Source organism: Protopterus annectens, chromosome 8.part0 (assembly GCF_019279795.1).
Source record: "Protopterus annectens isolate FY-2018-M chromosome 8.part0, PAN1.0, whole genome shotgun sequence".
Taxonomy (NCBI): Eukaryota; Metazoa; Chordata; order Ceratodontiformes; family Protopteridae; genus Protopterus; species Protopterus annectens.
In genome coordinates this window covers 1,569,403,574-1,569,431,463 of record NC_056741.1, presented here as the reverse complement: position 1 = coordinate 1,569,431,463, position 27,890 = coordinate 1,569,403,574, and the positions used below count along the sequence as shown (strand labels likewise).

Here is a 27,890-nt window from a genome sequence, read left to right as displayed (position 1 = left end):
AAATCACTGAGGATTTAAGTGTGAAAATAATGACAAACATTTAAGTTTCAGATTTCATGCATTTCAGAAAATTCATGCTAATGCAAAACTTATTCTATCAACTTTCTACGTTTGTAAGAGCAAAGTGTCCTTATTTTGGGGTCTTTGCCCCCCCCCCCATTGTTTATGGCTTTGTCCAGATTTTTTGCTCTAAGAGGTTGAGGGGTATGTAGTATGGCCACCGAGGATGTTTTTTCTTGAAATGATAATTAATTTGCCCATCAGATTCCTCTTGAAGTGAAGGATAGATTTTTAGCTATTCAGAGTTTGGGAACTGTAGGAACAAAATCTTGTGAACAGAGTTGTATTTATTTATTTTTTTAATTGCTTCAGCTTAATACCTTCTGTAGTGGTTGCATGCTAACTTTTATAGCTGCAGATCCTCAGTTTCCTAGAATGTGTCCCTTGCTACTGTTCCCCATAATTAGTTCATTCATGTATGTATGATCATAGATATGCTGAAATGAAAGCATGACTGTTGCTCACATGATTTGATCAAGAAAGAATATCCACATCAATTTAGCCATTCCTTTTTGAAATCAGAGGCATACCCAATTAAATATGTCACTCACACATGGTCAGTTATACTTATTTACAGGGTGTAGAGGTTCTTCTCCCATACATACTGATGGTCTCCCTTCCCACTCTTGGCAATTGTTTAGTACTGAAGGATTCTGTACATCAGATCCATTGCTCTAACAATACGTTGACATTGACAGTAGTGTATGCAAGAACAGCAGTTGCTTCTTTCTTAATGAATGTATGCATGTATGTAATAATAGGGTTCCCATATTCCTGGTTCATAGTGTTTGCCTTTGCCTACTTTTTTATACCAGACAGTAGTTTCTTGTATTCCAGTCATGGCAATGTAAATATCCTCTGAGACCAGGCATGTCTTATATACACCCATTCACTTCTTCCACTTTTGTACAGGAACATTATCTTACCCTTGTCATGTAGCTGACCACATATTCTCTGTAATATAGTGTAACTGTCTTTTTCAATAGCACTCTTTACCATTTCTCACATCCATTTATACTGAGTTTTAGGCTAATGTGCACTTAAAGATTAATTCAACAAAAATGATTTGTTGTAACCATTAGATCAATCAGTGAGTCTGTTGCTTGGAAATTCAATGAATGTAAATTTGGCAGTCACTACTTCACCCTTACTCTGATGTCAGTGGGATCCCTATGTGGACAATTGATTTTGTTCACTGAGTAAAATATTTTCTTTTCATTTTTTTTTAACTTAAACTAGTAGCTGTTTTTCACATCAGAAGTTTTGACTGAGAAGACTCTGTCTTCAAATTCTTTGGACATCCTAGCAGACATAGCTCTCAGCTGTCCCTGATTTTGTGAAACCTTCTTGATTTAGCTTAATATTTAGTCATGTCCCTTGTAAAATATTTGATTTTCTGGTAAATTGGTGAGGACTACAGTCAATAATGCCAGGCATTAGAGTTTCATACTTTTTATCGTTCATAAAATACATGCTGGTAAAAAAAACTAATGTTCTATGAACTTTTAAATTGCTAGGCTAGATAACATTAAGAGAGACAGTTAGAGTAATGTTTAATATGTGTATTTGATTTTGGGCCTTTGTCCAACAATTATGATTGGGTTGGACCAGAATTCTTAAGCAGAGCAAGTGAGAAGTGTATTGGCAGAATGTGTTGTAAGAATGAACTTCCAGAAAACTGCCATAGGATGCATAATACTTCCACTGAGCCTTGGTATACCTATAACTAACCAAAAATTAACAAAAAAATTTCCATAGTACTTTACTAACCATATGTACTGAAAGACTGATGCTTTGCTATAAGATATTAAATACATAGCAATACACCTCACCTTTCAAAGAGCCTTTGAACTTTAGATATTACTGAAAATACAGCTGTCATTACAGAGTATACACACTGCTTATTTTATCTTGTTTACCTGTGCTAAAACGAAAAGCTTGAATTGGCATTGTTTTCATATGTATTCTGCTGAGTTCAATCAGTGTTCATGGACCTTGTAATCAACATTTTGTGTAAATTATGTGTTCTCTTCTCCCCCAAACTACTTAAACTAGACTAATGTATCTTAAAAAGTTGAGAAAAACAGGGCATAATACTTATTGTGGAATAGCCTGAAATGTTTGCCAAATCATATAAGAATGTAAATGATTAATTTCATCATCATGGAAACAAATGTATATTCATTGAAAAAAGCACTGATAATATAAACAATCATTCTTAATGGAGGTGTTGAAACTTTTTTCAGGGATGCTAAAGCTGCTGTTGTGAATGGCATGGAGTTAAAAGACATGACATCTGAAGAATTGGATGACATTTTAAAGTACCATTCTGAAATTGTGTTTGCCAGGACCTCCCCCCAGCAGAAGCTTATCATTGTAGAGGGTTGCCAGAGACAGGTAAGACACTGTTAGTCTTTGCTTTGCAGAGGTCAGGATGATTTTTCTTTTGCCTCCAACACTGGGTTTATTTTTCATTTGGTGCTCTTCCACTGCAAGGCTCCACAGCAATGTTTAAATGTTGAGATCTGTGCCACACACAAAAAGCACGGAGTTCAGTATTTTCACCTTTTACTATACTTATTCACAAGTGGGGAGAAAAGCAAAATGAAAAAAGGGAAGGAAAAAGGATGGCTCCATTAGACCTGACAAAAAAAGAAACTTTCAAGAGGAAATCAAAACACTAAATAAGAAGTGTTGCATCGTACAGAGCTGCTTCAGAGGGCGATACTTCTACTGTGGAGACTCAGTAAAGCAACGATAGATAGTCATGTTCCAAATAACAATATGCTCCTCAGTGACATCTGTGCTGCACAGTTCATCTGGTCAGTGAGCACCATCATCAGTACTGACACTGCTGTCAACTGAAGCCATGCTAGAAGGATCATTACAGCCACTTGAGCCCCAGCTGGTTGAATCACACTAGCTCTCTGCTAGGGATTCAAGTGGCTATTGGATCATGTGACACTCAAAATCAAATATGAACTCAGCCAATCAGCAGCCACACAAACTGTATGAGTCTAAGACATGAAGTTAAAAGAAGTGCTAGCAAATTAAGTAAGTGGGGAGGCTGATGTTAGGTTTAGGGAGGGGTGATAGGGAGTGTAGTGTGGACAGATGGGGACTTTAGGGTTAGGTAGTAGGATGGAGTTTTAGGTTTTTAGAGTGACTGTGGACTTTAAAGTTAGAGAGGGGAATGGGATTTTAGGTTTAGGGAAAAAACATTAGAGTTAGGGAGGGGAAGGAGATTTTAGGTTTTGGGAGTGATCATGGACTTAAAAGTTAGGTAGGGTGCAGGGAGTTTTAGGTTTAGAGAGCAAATGGGAATTTAGTTTAGGGAGGGGAAGGGGGTTTAGGGAGGCACGGGGGACTTTAGGATAAGGGACTGGGTTGAAGTTTTTAGGGTTGGGATCAGGGTTCTGCTAGGCTAGATAACATTAAGAAAGACAGTTAGAGTTAGTAGGAGTTACAGCACTTGCCAAAAAGATTGAGTAGCAGCGAGGGTGTGTGTCTCGAGTACATGTAGTGGACCCCATACTAAAGTTAGAGTACCTTTTAGTATGTAAGCTTAGCACTTCCAAGGCACTTAAATAGGATAACCCTATCAAGCTTGTCCCTAATTCTGCCTTTTTCCCAGCTCCACTATTTTTTGTTCACTTCATAATGTGTGCCAGGGAATTCTTTAACACAGTCCAGGTAAATGTAAGAAAGTGACCAAAAAGCAATATATTATAATTCTGAGCCCCAAAACTGCACATCCCAGAATTAAAAAAAAAAATATATATATATATATATATATATATATATATATATATATATATATATATATATATATAAACAGCAAATGTTGATAATCACTGTTAAAGGTTTTTTTTTGCACGTCAGCTGCTCTTCTAGTATATATATATATATATATATATATATATATATATATATATATATATATATACCAAATCAAAGAGTAACATAATTTGGAGAAAAGGGAATACTCTAAAAGACTGTAATCGCAGACTTGGTTTATGTATGTCAACATTTTTGTGCATTTGATCGCACTTTTTTGAGGACTCACATTAACTGGCTGTTTGTTTGATGTACTTCGTTTGGTTGGGCCTTTGCACTTGCCATCCGGGCGAAGGTTTTGCTTTTGTTTTCCTCACATTAACGAGCCTTGGAATTCCAACAAAAGTCTGGATCAGTCTCCCTTGCCTGACTAAGATTACCTTATGCTAAACTTTCTCTTCTGGTGATAAGGAGGATTTCTGTAGGACATAAAAGGTAGACTCCTTATAGATTCTGAAAAAGAGGAGGTTTCCTGGCAGCTTTCAGGCTCATCTTCCAACAGACAAATTCTCTGAGGAAACTATAATCTATACAGCAAAAATTAGTTAACTGGCTTAGAAAGAATCCTTCTTCTCCAAATAAAACTTGTAGGAAAATCATAAAGCTCTAAAGTCAACATGAAGATTATCACCATGTTAAGATACGTTTCAGCGTGTCCTGAGACTGGTAGTCAGAAACTACATGCACAACCAGCAGGACCAAAAATAACTGCAAGAATACACAACTCACAGGTAAGTGAGAATTACTTGAAAGTTATAATGATGAAAGCCAAATCCTGACATTTGAAAAAATTTAAACTTTACAATATTCAACTCAGAATAGATGCTAATAGCATGCATGTACTACATATGTACACTGTACCAGTACACAGCCAGTCAACAAATAATATCACTGGCATGTTAGTAAGCTGGTGGAAATTATCATTAAATAGGGCCTGTGTGTGTGAAGGGGGCAGATCCAGCTATCTATATGTAGCAGAGGTAGATTTTGATTTCAACATTTTAACATTTCACATTTCAACATTATGCATTCATTATTATGACCTTCAGTATATTGCCTTTCAGTAAGTTGACATGGGCCTATAAGGCATCTATGGAGAGATAGGATTTATATAATCTTTAAAAGGCACTTCTTGCTGTTATTTCCCAGTCAACATGATATAATAAGTCAGTCATTTTGTTAGTAATGTTTCCATTTTATAAAGACTCAAGATTGTCAGAAAAGCCCAGTAAAAGAATATACACCTCTAGCTCTGTGGCAGTTAGAACTTTGTTTACACCACTCCATGTCTTGTCAAAGTACTGTTCTGGTGTTGGTCCATAATGTATTGCTAGAATTACCAGATTTTCATTCTCTAACCAGATTGGATAAGCTTATTTCTACAATGGATAAGACTGGGCTCATACAGTGAAGTTCATTTATGATATGGTGCATTACTCATCAAGGTCTGATCTGTCATGGGTAGTTATGAGAAGTTTTGCATGCTTTAGAACATAGACTTAAACTGAATATGTAGCCACAAGTTAATTAGAGTATGTTATTTGGACAGCCAAGGGATGATGTTATTAAACTTATAGAAAAGAGGTCTTCTGTTAAGGAAAAGCAAAACCGACCAAGCACAGAGTTTCAAATAAAGTTTACCTCTTACAAAAAGACCATTTACAACGATAGAATATTTCAATCAAAATAATAGCATGGACAGGGAAAATATAGAGGAAAACACCGATTATACCTCAAGTTCGGGAGGAAAGATCATGTATAAATGAAGAGCCTTCAAATGGATCAGAGCTTCTTCTTTTCCCATCCCTTTCGCTAAACCATTTATTTTAGATGCATATCCCGCCACATTAACTCCATTCCATGAATCCAGAAAAGATTTTAAAAAAGTCCCAACTGTACAAGTTAGCACAATGTGTTGTTTTCGAACACATCTAATATTTTCCCATTGTAATGTAATCTGTTAAAAAATCATACTATGTAAGTCTATTTCTATAATGGCAATATTACTTGCTCAAGGATGAGCACTCTGCCTTATTTGACAAACTGAAATAAATAAACAAAATAAAGCAGCAACCACAGACCAAGTGCCAGTCACAATTCAAAAGAAAAAAGCACTCAGATAGCTGCTGCTCACCCACAAACGTCTTTAATAACACAGCACAGCACACCCAGTAGAAAATAATGCTGAACACAGTTCTCAGTATATTTTCGGACAAAAACGTACTGAGAACTGTGTTCAGCATTATTTTCTACTGGGTGTGCTGTGCTGTGTTATTAAATACATTTGTGGGCGAGCAGCAGCTATCTAAGTGCTTTTTTCTTTTGAAATATACAAAATAGTACAAACTGTTCTAATACTACAGCTCTTTTGAGTATGTATGTTTAACTACAAGTGCATGTGGGCTGAACCTTTAAAAAATGAAGTTATCAGATTATAGTTGAAACAAATATTCCTATCTCTGGAACCATAAGTGTTACCAAAAAACTGTAAATGGCAAATATTCGGCATAAATTGATCTTTACATAGGTTCATAGGTTCATAGGTATATACTAAGCTAACAAACACCAGGGCCTTTGCAAGCATAGCTATACAACCCAATCCAAATGTGTCCTTCTGTATCATGGGTATTTATTAGGGGGTGGTATGTTAGCTAATAAATTTTTAGAGGTTATGTGGGGGAGGGTATGTTAAAGGCAACCAGTAATGCCCAGCCTATTAGACATGTGGGGGACAGATCTGGGGTGAATTTCCGATTTTCTATCCATCGTTCAAGCTTATGGTTAAATAGGGTTAGGGATGGACTTTGTTTCACATGAATGGAGAGTCTGTTCCAAAGCATGGGGGTCCCAAGTCACTTATCTGTTTCAGTGATGTCTTATTTATGTCACAAGACAAATTTAAATGGTTATACTTAGTGGTTCTGATGGTGTTTGTTTTATGGATGAGCAAAAGGTCCACAACAGCTGGATCCGAGGATGCCTTATATGTTAGGCATAGACTGCCTCTTCATAACCTGTAGAAGACAGAGTATAGAGACAGGGCTCTAGTGACCCATATGGACAATGTGCTTATAACCTGGATTCTCCTGGTAAGGAGCCTTTGTGGATGGAAGGGGGCATTATACTCAATGATGGATCTGATAAAGGGCAACTTAAGAAGCACTATGGTTTCCTTGGATCTAGAAGCCATGCCTTTACGTATAAGTTTGGCAACATAATGGTCAAAGGCCAGATTACTGTTGACATACGTCCCCACATCCCTGACTACTGGATCAACTCTTAGGGGTGTCTTACAGATGGTGTGATTAGCCTAGGTGGAAATTTTCCCAAAAGGCATTACAATGTATTTTTGGCATTGAGTTTTAGTCTGTCAATCTGGCACCAGTCAACTGTCTGTATTAGACCCTCTTGTAAGATTTGTGTCATGGACGGAATCTATGATAGCTCCCAATATGCAGTCATCTGTGAACTTGGTCAAACAAAGGCCCTGGATATTAGCCTTTACTTCCAAGAAGGAGTCTCCCTGGCACAGGGCCCTGAGGTACAAGCTTGTGACCAGTGGAAGTGGTATCACCAATCCTGACTTCCTGGATCCTGCCTGTGAACCAGCTGGTAATACAGCAAGTTATGTAGGGGTTTATGACCAGCTCAGTGATTAATGGCATTCAATCAGCTCAATGCTTTAAACCGGATTTTATAAGCCAAAATAAAGCCATTTAATATAATTTTTTTAATGTTTTATAAACAGCTTATAATATTTCAGTAACCATTCAAGCAAGACACATGCTGCCAGCAGGATTTTTTTTTCATACAGCTGTGAGCTTTCATATGAGGCTATGTAGTTCTGTCCGTGTTACTAAATTTTGAGATATTTCTCTAAATATGAAAATTATTACAATACAAATAAACAGTATCAAAATAATATACAATATCTGTTTAGATACATTAGAGAGAAGTCAGATATTACTACAATTGAGTTTGCCATCATGTATGCTTTAAGAAGAAATCGTCTGATACCTTGTATGAAGCATTGTTCTGGCATTATTAATACAAATATAAACAAGCATTATTTGATGGCTAAAGGCGTCAGTAGGAGGTAACTGCAGAAACGCCTAGAGGCGCACTCAGCTATAATGAGTTAAAGTGAAAACAGTTGTTCTAAAATGCATTGACTCAGAATGAACCTTATTGCAGCAGATGAAAAGGTGTTTGGCTGTGTGACAACTGTAATGTGGTCAGTCAAAGACTTCTATGGCAGTACCATCACTGAAGCAGAAATTCCCATTAAAATTGTGTGAAAGCATGCATTTAAGCCACCTTACTTTAACCAGACACAACATTACATACATGCTATTTTAAATAACCCATTTTTATGTCATCTGGTTAGGTATGTATTGAATGAGATCAAACATTCTACATCTGTGACTGTTTACGTAAACTTTTTAGGGAATGTACAGTTTTTGAAGATCCACTGTGTCACTGCAAGTATACAAACACAATAGTTTGTACATTCCAACTTGAATCCCATTCCCTAATGTACATATAAGCTCTAGACATGTGCTTGAAGAGATAAAGGCATTGTGGAAATATTTAAACATTAAAATAATCATTTTTGCAGCAGTGCACGCCCTTCCTTTACTTCACTCCATGTGGAAAATTATACCACCATTGCTTAGATATTCTAACTCGACGTTCACTCCAACTCCGAGAATGAATATACATTATTAATGCATGTAAATAATGATGTCTGTTTCTGCACTTTGTTTGTTAGAATACATAGTAAGCAAAGAGTAGACAAGTAAACAAAATCTGTAACAAATATAGCTCAAGCCATTCAAGACCAAGTAAACAGACCTTGAGCAAGACACAGCAAACCAGTTCTTAATATGGCATTTTATGTTAAGGTACATAGCTTGCATATTCCCTGCTTTTAAAAATGTCAGCCACAAAAGCTGCAAATTATTTGTACTTTGCACTAAAGTTCTACTCTGGGCATGCTTGGGATATACTGTGCAAACATCAAAGGCTTTTTGTTGTTTCTTCCTGAGATATTTAGCAGTCATTCTTCTCGGGTATTTTCCTTCCCTCTCGGGATGAAGATCAGTGCTTATAAAATGTATTTACACCTGTTTAGGTCCACATATTTCTCTACTACAGAAAATGTTTACAGCAATTATATCATTACCCATAGAATTATTAATATTATTATCATTAGTGTTATTAATACTCAGCCATTCTGTATATGTATAAATAATTTATAAGCATAACAGTCATGGAAGGTAATTCTCAAAAGAGTAATTTTCTACCCAGTTTGGTAATAAACTAGCTGACCACTGAACCAACAAAGTTGCAGCACAGAGCAAGACTTGCCGGTTGTTTCAACAGCAAGAAAGTTCTGATTTTCCCCTGGCTATACTTCACTTCTGTTCTTAATCCAGCTCTCTCTCAAGCTCTAACAAATATCCAAGCATGCATGAGGTGCCTTTAAGCTTTGGAAGCTAGTCAGATATCTGATCCGTAGCAGGATGTGACACACATAGCTTAGGCTACTGCAGCAGTGATCTAATGATGAACATCACTACTGATCAGCACTCAACTGTGTCATCACTGGTGCATCTGAGATTTGTCCTTTCACAATAATTATGCAACCTCTGAGTTGGTATACATTATTTTCAGAGATGTGGAGCATGCAACATGAATATTAGTGGTGCTGAGGATTGTCTCCTATAAAAACACTTTTTGTGTGATTTTTATTTTATTCCAAATGCTGTTCCCCTTCAGAAGCTGTTGAACATTTATGACTGTAGTCATGTAGGACAATCATCATCACCAAAGCCCACAATGCCCTGCCAATCTTATTGTATGTTTCAGCATGCCTACATTGAAAGCTAACACCAGGCAGTGATTTGGTGAGCCTAAAATTTCTCCCCCTGCCCACACATTTGTATCAATTCCTATCCATCACACGACTGTGGCAGTACATTGCTGACTCCATTCTTCATAACCTCCTGGGATGAGACATATGTCCTCTCATGCCTGTTCCATCAGATGCTTCTGCCACTAACTTACGCCAAGTCCTCTGGGTGCTAGTCAGGGCTTTATCCATCTATACCACTTGAGCTGGAAACAATATATGTGCAGTTAATACAATATATGCATTGTGTACTAACTGCAGTAGAGGGAGGACATCAACATATTACAGACAAGTTCTGTAGTATGTACAAATATCCAGCTTGGTGTAGGCCTCAGGTATATGTTTACTGATGCATATCAACCGTATAGAATTGGATAATATTTATGAAATCTCAGTTTAAAACATTAAATTATGTAAAACACTGAATTGCAAGCTGTTGTATTCTATTTGCTTATGATAACTATAATCACTTTGTTTTCTACATACAGCTTGGAAGCACAAATAATATGCCTGAGTGCTTACATACAGTTTTACACAGAAAACAAAAGTATGTTTGCAAAAAATAATTGTTAAAGAGATGGCTACAGGAAGTCACGATCTGAAGAAGGTTATATGCCAAAAGTTCTTATCGGGTTTTGCTAGCTCTTGCTCCATTTATTGGTTTTTATCTACACATTTTTTATTTTTCATTAAATTTTGGTTTTAACAGTTTCTCAGCTGTGAAGGTACACTTGAGCTTTTTTATTACCCTATGGTAGTATTGCATTTATTGACATTATCTTTATTTTGAATCTGGTTTTGTCCCCACTCCACTCCGAATCAAACCAATAGCATGTGAAATCCTGCAGTTCTCAAGGGACCTGTTTCCCTTCTAAAGTGTTTTGCAATCTCTCAAGAGACATGATTCATGTGAAAATTATCTCTGAAATGAATTCATTTTCCTTGCTCACAGTATTCTTTTTCTGATACAGTAGAAGCTTGATAATTCATGTTATTGTAACTCTGCCACTAATTATGTGAGCATTCATAAAAGTAAAGCATCAATGTTTACAAGCTTGTAAGTGTGGCAACATGCAACACTATTGCAACTATTTAACAGAGATAAAGTTGGACTTTCTCTTTAGTTCATAGTCACCAGAACTACCAGGAATAATGCAGTCATTCTCCTGGCAGGATAGGTTTGAAGACAATGACACTGAAACTGATTCTGGCTAGTTAAGAGAGAAGACAAGAAAACTGAATCAAATCAGGAACTGCACCACAGACAAAGCACAAAAAAGACTAAAATCGTTTTTTAAAACAGTCTTTTATTAAATTTTAAAAACAAAACTATACAAACTTAAATAATCATATAATCAGCAAATGAAAAAAATATATATTTACAAATGTCCACAAAAAATCAATAAAATTAACCAAGCCATTATTTGTCTAATAAATCATTTAACTTTAGCCGATATCTATTCTGATGCTGGAAATTAAAAGTTTCAATTTTTAAGGTTAACAGTTTTTTCTTATAAACATACTTACCCAAAAAGATTAATTCAGTAAAAGACAAAGCAGTTTTATTTTTCCAGTTCTTTGTGACTGCTTTTTGATCTATGGCTAAGATGGACGAAAGGAGAGGCACTTACAATGTAGAGATAGAATCTGGAATTGGAGCATTAAACAAAATCAATGAATCAGTTATAATATCTTTATCTGTCCACAGTGCTTGAGAAAAAATCCTAAGCTGAGTCCAGAAAGATGTGACCATTTTGGATTCATATAGAATTCATTAGGCTGTTTTAACTCATGTTTCACTTTATTATATATTTCTTAAGATATTGTATGTTATGCCAGTTCATATATTTATATGATATTTATACATTATATGCGAGCTTGGTTTCATATATATTTTGTCTAATGGCGTTTCGTCTAATGGCATTATATTAGGTTTATTTTTTGCCAGGAAGAGATGATTAATATATTTTATTTTATTTTATTTCATTTTATAAATGTATTTTTATAATATATTTAGTTCACGCTTCATAGATCAGCAGTGAAGTTAGAAATGCCCATGTATTCAATGTTTTTTAAGCTAATGCGAACATAATATATATTTGTAGATTGCAACTGTGGTTAGAGCTCAAGTTTAATTACTGAATGTAACTAAGCAACAGTGATTTTAAGCAGTTGTTAGACTAATTGATTGATTGGGTAATTTGAAATTAATGTATCACTTATATATTTGTATAAAAGCAGATTCAGAATGGATGTATTTTAAGATCTGATGAAGCGTACCTGGTAGTACGTGAAAGCGCTTATCTATTTCATTTGTTTTTGTTCGAATTTTAATAAATGTATTTTAAAAGTTAAGTTTATTCAGCATCGTGGTAGTTTTCGCTCGTATTTGTTCTGATATTAGTTTGTTCATTTTGAATTTACGAGTGGACCTTTGGATATTTAGTGGCACCTATTTTTCTCAACTCTCACCATTTTGGATTCTATTGTCATATGAATCCAGTCAGCAGCAGTATAATTACAGCTCCAATTATTTTTTTCCAGTTTTATATATCAAATCAATTTTGTGAGGTGCTAAAAAGCTATATGAAGACATTTCCAAGTATAAATTCTCCAGTGAAGGGAAGATGTAGTCTTTCTACTAGACTATAGAATTAACTTTTTGTCACTATTAGAGAAATCAGACACATTAATTTTTAAAGGATAAGTCCAAAAGTATATGAACTCTATTCTTAAGATCGTACATATTGTTGATAAGTAAGATTTATCTCTACATACATTACTGTTAATATTGAAGACAAATGCAGATTTAGGAACATGCTTTTCTTGATAATCCATAGATATTTTAATTGTATCACTTATAAATTTTTACAACTCTGTATATTTAGCCACGTTTTTTTTCTAAACAATTTTTTTGTGAGTAGAAGATCTGTAGTACATACTTTATTCCCATTTAAAAATTGATGCTAGAAGATTACATTTTTCTTTAAATTCTAGCATTTTTGTTGTATTAAATGTCTCTAAACAAATATTAGTATTAGGTATACGGAATAATAAAAACAGTAAGTCTTTATATAATTGGAATTTATAAATCTTTTAAATGTATATATAATATTGTTTATAAAAAGAATAGAGATTACATTTTCCTATCATTTAAACAACAGTCTTTCAAAATCCAGTAAAATGTATTTATTCTAAAACACTGATGAGGAATTATAACATTTTTGTTACTATCAAATAATCTTTCATGGATGGACTTCCAATTAGATTGATACAAAGAGTTTAACCATACTGAGAATGTATTTAAAATAGTAGACTTAGCATACAAATCAATATTAGGTAAACCTATACCACCATCTTGGCAACCTTTGGTATGCCAATCAAAAGATATTCTTGGTTTCTTAGGGAAACCATAAAAACTTAATAAGAATAGAGTTATTAAATTTTAAACCTGAAGCTTTTTCAAAATCATCTATAGAAGCAATTATATGCTGTAATGAAACTTGAATATCACCACTAGTCATTAAAATGTCATGTGCAAATAGTTGGATTTTACAACTCTATCTACAGTCTGCTGGAAATCCCTTAATTTGCATCATTAGATCTAATGTAGGTGGCAAAAGGTTCAAGATTCAAGATCCAGTTTATTGTCATTCAACCGCATGCACCCACAAGTGCACAGCTGAATGAAATTTTGTTTCTCCAAGCTCAACATTAAACAGCAACATTTAACATAAAAAAAACTTACACATAAACAAAAAACACAAAAACAACATTATGAGCCAACCGACAGTGCCAAAAACTACAACCGCTGAAAACCAACTCCAGCACCAAATACATTCAAGTCTTAGTCCAACCACAGACACATAAACATCAGCTGCCACATCCCCACTTTCCACCCAGCACCACACAGAAACCAGCAATCCATAAACCAATCCACAGATGTCCTTCTGCAGTCATCCACAGGCCCTAATGGTCACGACCACACCATGTTCTTGTCTTCCTCCTCCTCCTCCAGTCACCAGCCACTATATCACTGACACAGCTCCAAAAACCATCTATATTTCCATCTTACCTCCATTATGGATTCCTCTGACCCAACAAGACATAATCCAATTTTTAGTTTCGTGCCAGCAAACTCTGCTTCTGCCACCAATGCTCCAACTTGCACTGAAGGCCCTGCTTCAAGTTCCAAGTTCAAAAGGTAAGGAAAACTAAAACTTTGGGACACTGCAAACATCATAAATACAACCATTGGCACTGGACACACACCCAACCAGATGAACGGCCCTACAACTGGACAAAACCAGTAAGTATAACAGCAAATAACATACATGTACAACGGGAGTCGGAGAGGCCACTGCCATCATGGTGCTACCATCTTGGTCAGATTTAGACAAAGCTTTTACTCTATCAGTTGGACTTATTTATTTAAGGTACTCAAAAAATATAATTTTTCTGAGAAATTTATAAATCTTATTACAAACCTTTATAGTAATATATCAATGGCTAAAGCAACTAATAAGGGAGACAAAGGGCATTCTTGTTTAGTACCCATTAAGGTTTTAAATGAGCTAGATAAATAAGAATCAATTTTTACATAAGAGAAGGAATTACTATAAGATTTTGTAATAAGATTTATTAATTTCTCAGAAAAATTATATTCTTGGAGTGCTTTAAATAAATAAGTCCAATTGATAGAGTCAAAAGCTTTGTCTAAATCTAAACTTATTTTCAACAATTCCTTTTTTATTTTTATTAGGTATATCAGTTAGAGTATTAAGTCTAATGATATTATCTTGAACCTTTCTATGTAAAATAACCCAGTTTGATCCTCATTTATTAATTCTGGTATACTCAGATTTAATCTTTTAACAAGAATAGACATAAACATTTTGCAATCAATGTTTAGTAATGAAATAGGTCTGTAGGAAGAGCAAAGTTTAGTATGTTTATCTTGCTTTAAAACTGGAGAAACAAGGGAATAGTGTGAAGAAGGTGGGGCTTTTAATAATATACGTAAAATATTATCTGAGATTAGTTTATATAACTCTGGGATTAAACCATCAAGACCTAGTGCTTTATTTGTTTTAATATTATTAATGTGATCTTTTAATTCTTTGAATGAATATTATTTATAATGCTATTTGTTCTTTAGCTAATTTATTTTTATATTATTTTTCCAAGGTTATCAGTAATGTTATTATTCTCAAAATGTATCTTATTGCTGTTGATTCTGTCATAATGGTTTCTAAAACATTCTAGTATATCCTTTAAATTCATAACTTCTTTAACTTTCTCCCCTTGTTTAAACATTAATTCCTTTGGATGATGTGTGCTTATTTTCCTCATGGATCTGATAGTTAATTTATGTAAACTCTTGGGATTTGTTGAGTTAGATTGCAATTTCAGTTTTTCTAAGTTTATTGAAATTATATGATGAAGTGTATCAAGACAGTTTGTATTTAAAATTTTTAGTTCAGCATTTGCAGTCTTATTATTAGGCATGAAGTCTGATTTTAATTTATCTATACTGGATTGCGAGGTTTTTAATTCTTTATCCCAATCCTTTGTTTTGTATAAATATCAAATTTTAATTATTCCATAGAGATATGCTTTTAAAGCATACCACAAAATAACTTATGTTGCTTTTCTGTTATTTATATCAATAAACTGATCAGTTTCTTTAAAAAAAAAATCTTTAAAATATTTTATTTTTATTATATAGGCTGGAATTGTTTGGCAATGAATCAAAGACTAATTAGGCTTTAAAGTAATAGTAAACTTTATAGCATTGTAGTCAGATAAAGGACATGACATAATCAATAATTCTTCAGTTCTGGCATACAGACCACTTTGAAATAAAAAAAAATTAGAAATATTAGTTTGGATACAAAATCTATATGAATAATGTGCACAATTAAGAGATTTTGCAGATTTTAAATTATATATGTTATACATATTTAAATCTGTAACATGATTTATAATGTTTAGCAACTCTGGAGAATTTAGGTTCCCATCCATTTATAGTATCTTTACTAGACAAAATACAATTAAAATCTCCTGCAATTATTAATTCTCCTTTTGTATGCAACTTTATCATGTCTAAAAGATTTTTAGCAATTTTTGTTCCAATTTCAGGTATAAAATATGTATTTACAAATGTATAACATTTTTTATTGATCTCTGCTACCACTAATGTCAGCATTCCATTTTTATCAGAAAAGGAATTATTATTTTAGGCTTAGGTAATGACTTTTCCATAGTATCAAAGTGCCTCTTCTTTTTGATTTGAAATGAGAGCCCACTAATACTAAATAGTCTTTCAACATCAATCTGTCAACATCTTTATTTAGTATGTGTATTTCCTGTAGAAAAAATATGTGGGCTTTGTGTAAATTTAAATATTATTTATACTGCTTCTTTTCAATGGGCTATTAAGTCCATTAATATTTAATGAAAGACAATTATAAATAGACATTCAAAAAAAAAAACATCGAATCAAAAAGTAGTTAGCTCAGTGTGAAGAATAAAAAAAAAACAGGTATTAAAAATTTTGTGGACAAAATAAGTAAGATTATCATTAAAAAATTAACCTTAGAAACATTTAGACAGCCAATCATCGAATAAACGATTCCTAGATAGACGATGAAATCATACAAAACACTTACTAGCTGATCCATTTCACAACCAATAAGACAATACAGATGCTACTTCTTCCTAAATATACTATAATAATATTGAGGCTAGTAATTAAAGCACACTCATCATTTAACAATAAATGATCTAATAAATCAAAAAATGATGCAATTATATCTGTATTAATAAATATTAATCATAGCAATTTTTCCAAATCTCCTGCACTGGACACTTATAGTGATATACCACTCAAGAGTGCAAAATTCATTGTCCATCAGACATTCACTTTTATGCCAGCCTTGTCACTGAACAATCTTGTTCACTGGTTCTCTAACCTGATATATTTTGTATAGGTAAGTCATTAATACCCCAGACCAACAGCACAGTGGTTAAGATGCAGAATTACTACCATCAGGTAGACCTGGGTTCAAAACCTGGCTATTGCACAATAGGCACAGAATAGTATCTATGCAGAAGAAAGGCTTGGCAGTCTATTTCCATAATTTGACATGGGAGCCCTATGGGGTCTGCCCATAAAATTTCCATGAATTATTTTCAAGTCCAGGGTACTTACTTACTTAAGTAATAAGAAAGGAAATGTTCAATTCCATATATGTTAAAGGTAAAAGAATGATACAGTTGTTATAATATGCAATGTTCAGTACAACTTGAGTTCAGAACACTGTATATAAAAGAAAAATGATAAATATAGATACAGATATGACTGTCTTAATTATGAAGAATTAAGAAACAGTAAGAGCAAAGGAAGAGGATTTGAAATGTCTGCTTTTTATAGCATAAAAGATAAAGTATGCTATAGTTATTTGTGTTAAAAATAATATAACTGCCCTCAACAAATACATCATGCTGGCCAGAAAAGTTGATAGCATTCCAAAAACTGTCAGCAAAAAGGAAGAACAACCATTATTTGCTTTAGAAAAGACATTTAAGGCTTTAGTTGAATTATTCAGATATGTACTTGTGAACAGTTCTCATCATATCCCCATGTTTGAAAATTGACAGCTCCTCTACATTTGATAACTAAAGAGGAAATCACTTGACACATTCAAAATTAAAACTGAAATGTAGATAGTGCCCCAGTTCTACTGACTGCAATGCAAGCTACAGTATATAGTATTTTAATAGCAGCCAAATCATTCAACAGTAGTTATTTGTTAAAATGACATCACTGTTATGATAAAGCATAAATCTTAGACATAGAATATTGGTATATATACAATTAAAATTCTTTATTCCTACTGGTTTTAATGTAAGCAAAATAGTATGTCAGCAGGAGCTGCAATAATAGAAACACTCTTTATATTTCTAAATGGCAACAACAATATAGCAAAAACTTTACTGCTTCATTACAAGTGGTCTCAATGATTTTATTTGACCACTGTAAATATTACATTGCAGAGCATACTTGATTTTAGACAGTACAGGAAAAAAAAGAAATAATAGCTGAAACTTTTATGATATAAAAGCTTTTCTGTTTACTGCTCATTTAAGAATTCCATTGCATACTCTACATTCAGTGTCAGGTCAAAGTTCAGGATGTTACTTCTTGCTTGTAAACCGCACCAGAGAATAATACGAGCTGCTTCTGTGTGTAAGGGGGTCTTGAGCTATTTAAACTACATTCTTTTGATGTAGTTTATGTTTAGATTGGGAAAACAACTTAAAAAAAGATTTAACTGTTTGTCAAATGGCTCGCAATCAAGATACCAATTGCAAATAATTAAAGTAAAGGCACTCAGAAGCCATTAAACAGTTTTAAAAATTAATGAACATGCAGCGCAGTCCTTAAACTCTATACATATCTCCTATATCACTATTATATTCATATAAAATACAAAATATTATATTTAAACATTTAAAAGGTATCAATAAAACTGTCATTAAAGAGAACCAGTCATGTATTAGCACGGATGCAGTGTCTGTGAAGAAATACAAGTCAGGAACACTACAATAAGACAACTGAATAATCTAATTGATACAAAGCTACATTTTCTGTATAAAATGCCAAATCTAATGTTATCCTTTTCTTGTCTCACTTTCCTCCCCTTCATGATGAAAAATAAAAGTATTAATTATTAATGAATAAAAGTGAATAGAAATGAAGACAATAACAATTAAGACAGGTTACCCTCTATTAATAACTTATTTCTATAGATAAAGAGAGGAAGAAAATTAAGTAAAAATGATATCTACTAGTAACAACATATAGAGTACTGATATAAAAATGGAAAAAAAACTTTAGCTTATTGCTATTTTTGATGATGACGTTTTAAAACTGACATTTATGTGAGATTATTAAGTTAAATTGTAACAGTACCATTACTTTTCCTTCATTTTTTTGTACTTTTCTTTAAGAGACCAACCATTTCTAGTTGCTTGTCTCTTCAAATTGAAAAAGAGACCAGGCCCTTTCTTCAGTTTTATCTAATAATTTCTTTCTTTGTGCAAATTCTAGGGCATCTTCTAATGTATTGCATGTTTTTTGTCCAACAGGTAAAGGAAATCCTAATTTTGGCAGGGAAAATGAATAGAGGTTTAATATCCAGTTTCTTCAAACTTTTTATAAATGGAACACAGGCTTTTCTTTTAGTTATAACCAAAGAAGTATAGTCATTGTCAAACCTGATTATATTCTCTTTTATTTTTACTGAATAATTAGTCCAGGCTGATTTTAGTACCAGATCTTTGTCTTGGGTAGAAAGGAATATAACAATGGCAGATCTAGGAACTGGAGGGTTTTTCTTCAGTGATGAAGATGAAAGAGATCTATGGGCACTCTCAATGCCAAAAGAGAGAGCCTCTGGCAGGTTAAGAGCTTTTAGTAACCAGTTATTCAAAAATTGGAACATATTGTCCCCCTCTTCCTTCTCTGGAATTCCATGTATCCTGATGTTTTTCCTTCGAGATCTACTCCCTAGGTCTTCTTCCTTCTCCAGCAACAAAGTATTTTGTTCTAATTTGAATACTGTATGATTTTCATCTTCTGTCATTTTTCCATCTAAGTCATTTACTGCTTCCTCTGTTGATGAAATCTGTGCATTTATTTGTTTTAAAACTTAATTTCACAAGACCTTTTGTTTTCTGCAGTCTTATTTTATATAGTCCATCTTGGTCTCAAGTTTATCAAGTTTTATGGAAAGTTCCTGGATGCTGCCCACAATGGTTTGTAATTCCTTTTTCACTGAGTTTTTCTGGGAGTTCATTTTTGAGTGTCTCATTTTTCTTAAACAGGCAATAATACTTCTGAGTGGAAAAAGTAAAAAAAAGTCTTTAAAACTTATTTTTGCCTTCTAAACTGTTATATGAGTTAGTTCAGCAGACTTGGAATATATAAGAAAGTCAATTTTTGTTGAATTTATATAATAAAATCCTGTCAGAAAGAATAAAAGGAACCAAAGCAAAATCTTTGTGCTGTTAGCTGATCACCTTCTTGGCCATGCCCCAAGACTAAAATCATTTTCATATGTTCATGATAATACCCGGAGGATTCATTGAGTCAGTTTATGACAGTGAGGTTTATAACTAAAGGATTTCAACAAATAGTTACTTACATTAACACTGACAGGCTGTTTGAGTTTAATTTCAAAACTCTGGGTGGCTTTGCATTTTGGTCTGTGTGTGTAACTACTTTTTATTATTTCATGCATATTGTTATATTTTTTATTAGAAATAGTATAAATATTTTTGCAAAATAATTTTGTGTCAGTACCTCTACAATAATGTCAGCCACATACTTTGAGAGCCTTCCTTGAAATTAAATATTAAATGTAGAAAGGGTAGAAATTCTAGTCAGATTTTCTTACATAGATATTTAATTGACTTTGGCAGACAATAATGCACAGTTAGTCAACTGACACAGACAACACAATAATATCAGGAGCATACTGGGGTCCACTACCGGACAAAATGAAAGCTTCTGGAGATCAGCATTTATCTGGGTTCCAAGTGCATTCATTAATTAACAAAACAGAACATGCTTTAGACGCTTTAATAGGAGGCATCTTTCTCTGTTAGCTGTATCTGTTTAACTGCCATTTACAGAACTGCATGGAACAACCAAAACCTAATTCCACAGTGCATTTCTTTGAGACAGCCAACACCTCTGGCCACAGCAGTTGTTTGCATAGATGGTGTTTGGGAATGAAGCACTTTTGTTGGAAAAGGCTGCAAAATTTTTATTACCTTATAGACTCTTCAGTGATTAAGCCAGAAAATATCTACAAGTCAGCTCTGATCTGTGTAATGAATAATAATTTATTAACATTTTCCAGCAACATAAAGTCTGCTTAATTTATTTTGAAAATTCTTATTCATAAAACTTATTGAGAATTATCTGAGAAAAACTGTAAAAGAAAAAAATACTAGAATTAATTCCCTCACTTATGTCACTTATGGAGCTTATGTCATCCTTGAATTTAGTTACTTGGTTCTTTCCCTCTTTATTTACTTATTTGCTTGCTTGCTGGTGAATTACAGACATTATGTTATCTTAATTATGGATCTTCATTAGCCTTAGTCTGTCTGATTCAGTCTGTGGGATATTGCTTTCAAACTATGTTAGCTATGCAGTAGCAAATGCAGCTACTTTTTGAATGTTTAAGATCCTTCCTTGCTTCTGTGACACTGCCAGCCCAGCTATCTGGAATTTTGTAAATAACCATATGTCATTAATGTGATTCATACGCTTGTCTTACAAATGTAAGAGAACTATATGTTATGTGTATATTAAACTACTGGTGCAGAAGTGTATGTTGAACTGTATGTTATCTACTGAGCTTCAAGAATGTAACCACAGTGTACCCTACTGGAAAAGAACAGAAATGTATATAAACTAGATACCTATGCAAATGCATGTGTTAATAGTAGAAGTTGGAACATACAGAGTTAACTTGCAAAACTTCAAGAAAATAAGTTGAAAAGTAAAGTACTTTGCAATGTGCGATAGAAGGTTAGTTAATGCAGTAAGGAGACAGGATATCTAGAGCTAGAAGATGTTCCTATTGCCTTGAAACAGAAATAATTACTAGGTTTCAAATGTAAAGTGATTTTATTGTTGTGTGACTTCCTAGCAACTGCACATCTGAGAGATAAGTATTGTTGACAAAGAGATGTTGGTTTCTCTTAGCCTGGGAACTGAAGGCAGGTGACAAAGTGTGATGTCATCCAGCTTGATGTCATCCAGCTGATCCAGCAGTAATGTTTTGATATTAATTTGGGAACTCTCTCAGAGTCCGTGTATTTTGTATCTTGTCTTGGATCTAGAAACATCCATTCAGCACTTCTCATCTGCATTTGCCTTGCTTTGAAAGTAAGTTAGTCAGGGCATAGTATCTTTTAGATAGGAATATAGCAAAGATTAGATTAGATGTTTTCTGTATTTATTTGAGACTGTCCTGCAATGATGTTTTAAAATATTTCCTGTGATTCTGAACTCTGTAGTCACTGTGCTGAGTTATTGAATATTGTCTTGTTCTTTTACTATTTATTATTAAATATATTTAAACCTTTTAATTGTGGCTGGTTTGTTTAGAGATATTTAAGCTGTTAGAGTACTTGTATATGTATCTGGTGACATTGTACAGGCTACTCCTAAATAGCCTTGGCCCTGGTCACACTTACCATTTGGATAATAGTAACATTACACAGTGGGATTGGTCACCCTTTGGGAAGGGCCTTATAGTAGCTGATAAAGAGCTGGTTGGTGGCAGTGATAACTACCTTTGAGTCTGGGCAGAAGGGGGCATGACTAGTAAACCTGTGCCAGCCTTTCCCAGTAGTGTGTGTGTGTTTGTATAAAAATCAAATCTCAAAGTGTGTGTGTCAGCTACTTGGGCAGAGACACAAAGTACTGGTTGGACAGAGAGGGTGCTGGAGGTTTTGGCATGACCACTTGACTGAGATCTTAACCCTATAGCTGTACCAATGGGGAGTCTTATTGGGGATCTGGAGAGAGAGGGAGAAACCAGCATCAGACTGACTGTGATCTCTGCGTGCTCTTAAGGCAAATTGCACTTTACTGTGTGTGTACTTGTCATCCTCCCAATGTGTACGTCCCTCACTGGTGCTAGTGGTGAGGATTGAGGCTCATTGATTACTGGGCCAGTGCAGGGGTATCACAGCTTCCATGAGGCACCTGTCTCCTCATTCCCCAGATCAAGCTTACTGCCTAATTCATAATAGGAAGTAAGCTGAAAGAGGAATGGGATTAAGTACTGGGGACAGGCTTCAGAAAAGGTCAATAAGGTTTGGCCTATCAGTATGATGAGAACTTGTAGGGAGATGGTGGGTGGATTGTTGAAGTGGATGGACTAAAGATAGTGAAGATCCTGCATTATAAGTGCATAACCTCTGTATATTATATTATCATATCTGTCTGCTTTGACATGTGGGACAGAATTCCAAGCTATAAACTCCTCGGTGGAGTCAAGACAGGTTGCCTTGAGGATAGTAGCTGATAAGAATGAATGTGTGCAGCATAAAATGTCATCAATAGAAGACCTTTTAAAGAATGCCATCCAGAAAATGTGACTTTGGATACATTATGTTCTAACGTATGAGATAAATAGGTGATGAAAAATTCCTCATATTTTATAAAAGCTTTGGTGTGGTGCAAGTGAAAGTGTAACTGTCTATGAACATCCAGAAAGTGTAACAAATATCTCCTTTGATTAGAAGGCTGGAAGATGAACAGTCTGGTATGCATGGACCTTAAAGTGGCCTTAGGCATAAAGAAGGGCTGCTCCAAAGGAAGAATTTGTCCTTATAAAAGTCTATGTATGGTGTCTGGAGAACAATGCATGCAGTCATTGTGTGGAAGTACTTGTTATTTTACATAGATTATAAATATTTCATTACAAGTATTATACATATTTTTATTTTATACATTTTACATTTTTATTAGAAATAATTCTGAGTCAGTAGCCAAAAGCACAAATATAGCAGTGAAAAAGCCATGTGTTTTGAATAGTTACAGCAAAGTATTCCTTGAAATGAAAGAGATAACCACCCTGAGAGGGTGGGATGGTTTCTGTCCATTAGCAGAACTGGAGAAACATTGCATTTAGTCTGAGAGAAAAAATAACATAAAGAAAAAATATCTAAGTAAAGCTTTTCAGATAGGTGATATAGATGATCCAGTCTGGGATCCTTGAAACAAGGTTTCTCCTTGAAGTGAGGTCATAGTATGGGGACCAAATTTGCCCGGACCAAAATGAGGCTATGAGGGTAATTGAGGCCTTGCACTGGAATAGTTTCTGTAAAAATGTTGTCATCAGTTGTAATGGAGAAATGCAAAAATAATCCTAGGAAGCCACTTACAGACCACAGCATCCCTCAACATCTGTTGTGTGAAGAGACTAGGGCAAAGTAACTGCTGCACTTTGTATTGGTCAGAGAAGTGAACAGGTTATAGCAAGACTGGCCCCAAAATCAAAATATAATGGATTAAGGGAACACTATCCACCAGATACTTGGTCTGAACTGGAATGTGAACTACACTGCTACTAGAAAGTGCTGTGAGGAAATTGCCCCCTGCCACATCCTCATGGTTTCCTGTTATAGAGGTTAAGACCCGGTTCTTCCTTGCTTGTTGATATACCATACCACCAACATGTTGTCTGTATGGACTGAAGTCAGCCCCTATGGAAGTAAGCCCTGAAAGGTCTGCAATGCCAGAACGATCACATTCATCTCCAGTCTATTGATGTTAAGATTGGCCTCCAACTGGGACCATGTGTCTTGGACTGTTCTCCCCTCAATGTCCTCTCACTATAAAGAGAAGGAATCTGGGGTCATTGTGGCCCTTGGAAGTGGAAGACCAAAGGGTTTTCTGACTGAAATACTTAGAGACTGAATTCATCAAGCACTCAGTACTGTTTCACATCCCAGACTTACAGCAAATTTCTTCCCTAGGCCTTTCTGGTCCCTTTCTACTCTGGTTTTCTAGCTACCTATCTGACAGACAACATTGTGTAAAATGGCAAGGCTGTCTCTCTTAATAGTTAACCAATATAACTGCTGTTCCACAAATATCCATTCTTGGACCCTGCCTTCATAAATAATCTCCATACAGTCTCCAGCCAAAGTTCCCTTAGCCAATACACCGATGATTCAACTCTCATCTCTTCTTCCAACAACATAGCATATCTCAGACAAATAACACAAACTGCCTTCTCCTCCGAGTCCTAGCTCAACAATGCACAGCTACCACTCAACCCTAGCAAAACAAACTCCTCCTTTGTACACCAAGGTCAAATTCAACTGACTTTAAAATACTTTCATTAAACAAGAGAGAAATCAAAATAGTCCCATATACCAAATTACTAGGAGTAACAATAGATAAAAAAAACTTACCTTTGAACTTCATATACATAAAACTATCACAAAAACTCATCTCAAACTAGGAATGCTCTACCAGCACAAAAATTGCATGAATCCGGATACCAAAACAACTTTAGCCACAAGCTACCCGTTTCCCTTACTATATGATGCCCCCATTTTAACTAACCTTCAGAACACACTAAAAATTAAACTTGAATCCTGCTATAATAAAATGGCTAAATTTGCAACAGACATATCATATTTTAAGCTCTTACTCCCCTTAACTCATAAGAATTCCCCCAACACCTTATCTACACCCAACTAACAATTGCCCATAAAACTGTCTATAATCCCGAGACCAGTCCCACATTAAAATCAATACTACAAATTTATACACCTAAACATGCTCTCTGCTCTGAAGACAAACATCTTCTAACACTATATAAACCAAATAAAACTATTAGAGAATGTCTATACTCCTCCTCTGTGACCAAACTATGGAACACACTACCCTTAAATATCAGGACTACCTCTAACCACAAGAAATTCAAGTTTAAGCTAAAAGACTTCCAACTCAGGTCTTGTATCTGGCTCTTTTCTAAACCTGACTCCCACCCCCTTCACTTCACCTATGTTCAGTTACTTCAGTTCTACTTCCCGTAACTTGCCTTCTTTCTTTTAACCCTAACTGTACTGCATTTATCTCCTCTACTAAATGATTACCTTTTTTCCTACTTAAACAGCTTGATCTATCATACCAATCTCTTTTACTGCCACCACACCTATATATGTAATCTCACCATGGCACAGCCTTGCCTCCTATATAATTATTCTACTTGCATTGTATTGTCATACTTCATATGTAAACACACTGCCTGTAGACATGACTGTTAATCTTTTCTGATAAATTTTAAGTATGTCAGGTATGTTTAGACTTGTGTGTGTTCATCTTCCCTTATATAAACATAAGTATCTGACTTATCTGACTTTCGTTTTACTATCAACTATGTAAATATATGCACATGACTGTTATTTATTGTCAACTATATATATATATATATATATATATATATATATATATATATATATATATATATACTTGACTTTCGTTTATTGGCACCTTTGTATAAGCTATATGTCTGTTACTTTTACTCTGTATTGGAGCTTTTCTCCCTGGGTAAAATACATAAAATAAATAAAATAAATAAATCAATTCAAATGTTGTCTGCAGACAGAGAAGAATCAAATGGGTTTTTTCATTGTGTCTGTAAGCTGGGAACCACCGCATGCTAATGGTCCAGTGCAGCACTCTCATACAGAATGTTTATGAGTAGCCAACTACATCAATGCCATCATTAAGCCCCATATTCATAAAACTATATATACAGAGGGGTGAAGATGAGGAGAAGTTTGAAATCATGGCCCTGAGAGTCAGAAGGTTGTCTTCTGTGGGTATGACTTTCTCAGAATGGTGTCTAAATGGTATAATATGAATAACAGAGTATAACACAGTTCTAACTGAGACTTTGTAATGTTCACTGAAATGCCTACGGAGAAGCATAAGCAAAGCAAATAATCTCGGTCCATTTTGAAGGACTCACATGATGTGGTGGCTAGAAGCCAATCATCCAGGTAGGAGAATATCTAGACCCCTTTTAACTTCAGGTGGGCTGCAATGACTGACTTGCAGTTGACAAACACCCTGAGGGATATGGTGAGACCAAATGAAAGTGCATGAAGTTAGAAGTGATTAACTTCGGCTGAAGCAATGATACCTTCTGGACACTTTGGCAAGCTTTATGTAGAGATAGGTGTCCTGAAGATTGACTGGTACATCCCATTCCTTTCCCACAGACAAACAAGTAGGGCTTGCACCATCACTATCTGGAACTCTGTCTGCTTTACTTAGTTATTTAGGCTACTAAATTCTACAATGGACCTGAGGTCCTCTGATCTTTAGGGAACTAAAACGAATCTGAAGTAGACTCTGCCCCCTTTCTGGCCTGGTAGAACCTATTAGATGGCACTTTTTTTAAAAGAGTTGAGTGATCTCTTGCTGCTGCAGTGTAGTATATCTGGGAGGGACAGTGGCAAGGGTTGGGGTTTTGTTGCAAAGGGTGTTGTGTAGCCTCTGAATACTATTCAGCTCACACAGTTGTCTCATGTGATAGCCATCCATTAGTCCAGGTGATGTGACAGTCGACCCCTAACTGCCCCCATTGTGAAGCAGTCAGGCAAGTCCTCAGGAATGCTGAAGTCATTATCTGCTAGATGGACCTTGCAAGCCTCGATTTTGCAGCCCCCTTCTACCCATAAGATGGTCTCTATTAAAGGGGTCTCCTCTGCTACAGTTGCCCAAATCTGAGAAAGAATCAAAGGAAAGATATGGGCACTTTCTGAACCATAGACCTTTGGAACCCTTCTGGTTCCTAGAAAAGGACCTCTGAGGGGCTGCAGAGCATATTCTTATGGCAGATAGCATATTCCATTACTATTCATTGAATCCAAAGAGGATAGACCTGTCATAAGAACAGTTAAGAAAGGATGTTTTAAAATTGTCCACAAAATCACATAAGTGGTGCCAGGCATGAAGTCTCATGGCTATGCCTGTGCTTGCAGAAATAATCAGAGACAATATGCAAAAGTTACATAAAAAGGTGGGTCACTTGGGACTTAATCTGCTTCTGAGTACCAGATATGGCAGCTTTCTTCAGAGAGTCCAAGGGCTGCTCCACTACATTTCTTTGGAACCTGGTCATGCGTGTTAGGTAGTATAATGCTCAAAGAGCAAATGTGCCTGAGGACGAAACTTGCTTCCTCATGCAGTCCATTGTCCTGCACTCCATCTTAGGAAAGAAGAACTTTGGTAGCAAACTCAACCAGGAGAATACAGGGGAGATAGATGCTTCATAGGAACAGGGAAGGAGCTTGAGAGTTTCAAAGTGGTTGCCATTGCCAGGACAGATCTGCCTGACTTGATATTCCACAGGTCAATTTGGATGGACAGAATAAGGTAAAATCTACTATTTATTTGAAGTTAATGAGCTGAAATTGGATTGTTGCCAGAGCACCAATTTTCTAGATTCATTCAGATAAAGGT

At 35.0% G+C, this 27,890-nt stretch overlaps 1 protein-coding gene across 1 annotated transcript in view; it reads left to right on the top strand.

Moving 5' to 3' along the window:
* The window catches only part of ATP12A (ATPase H+/K+ transporting non-gastric alpha2 subunit), a 534,499-nt gene that overhangs the window by 318,460 nt on the left and 188,149 nt on the right, over positions 1 to 27,890 (top strand). Inside the window, exon 15 of the mRNA XM_044081130.1 lies at positions 2,307 to 2,457. Within this exon, the coding sequence (XP_043937065.1) occupies positions 2,307 to 2,457 (151 nt within the window). The remainder of the gene's footprint in view (positions 1 to 2,306; positions 2,458 to 27,890) is intronic.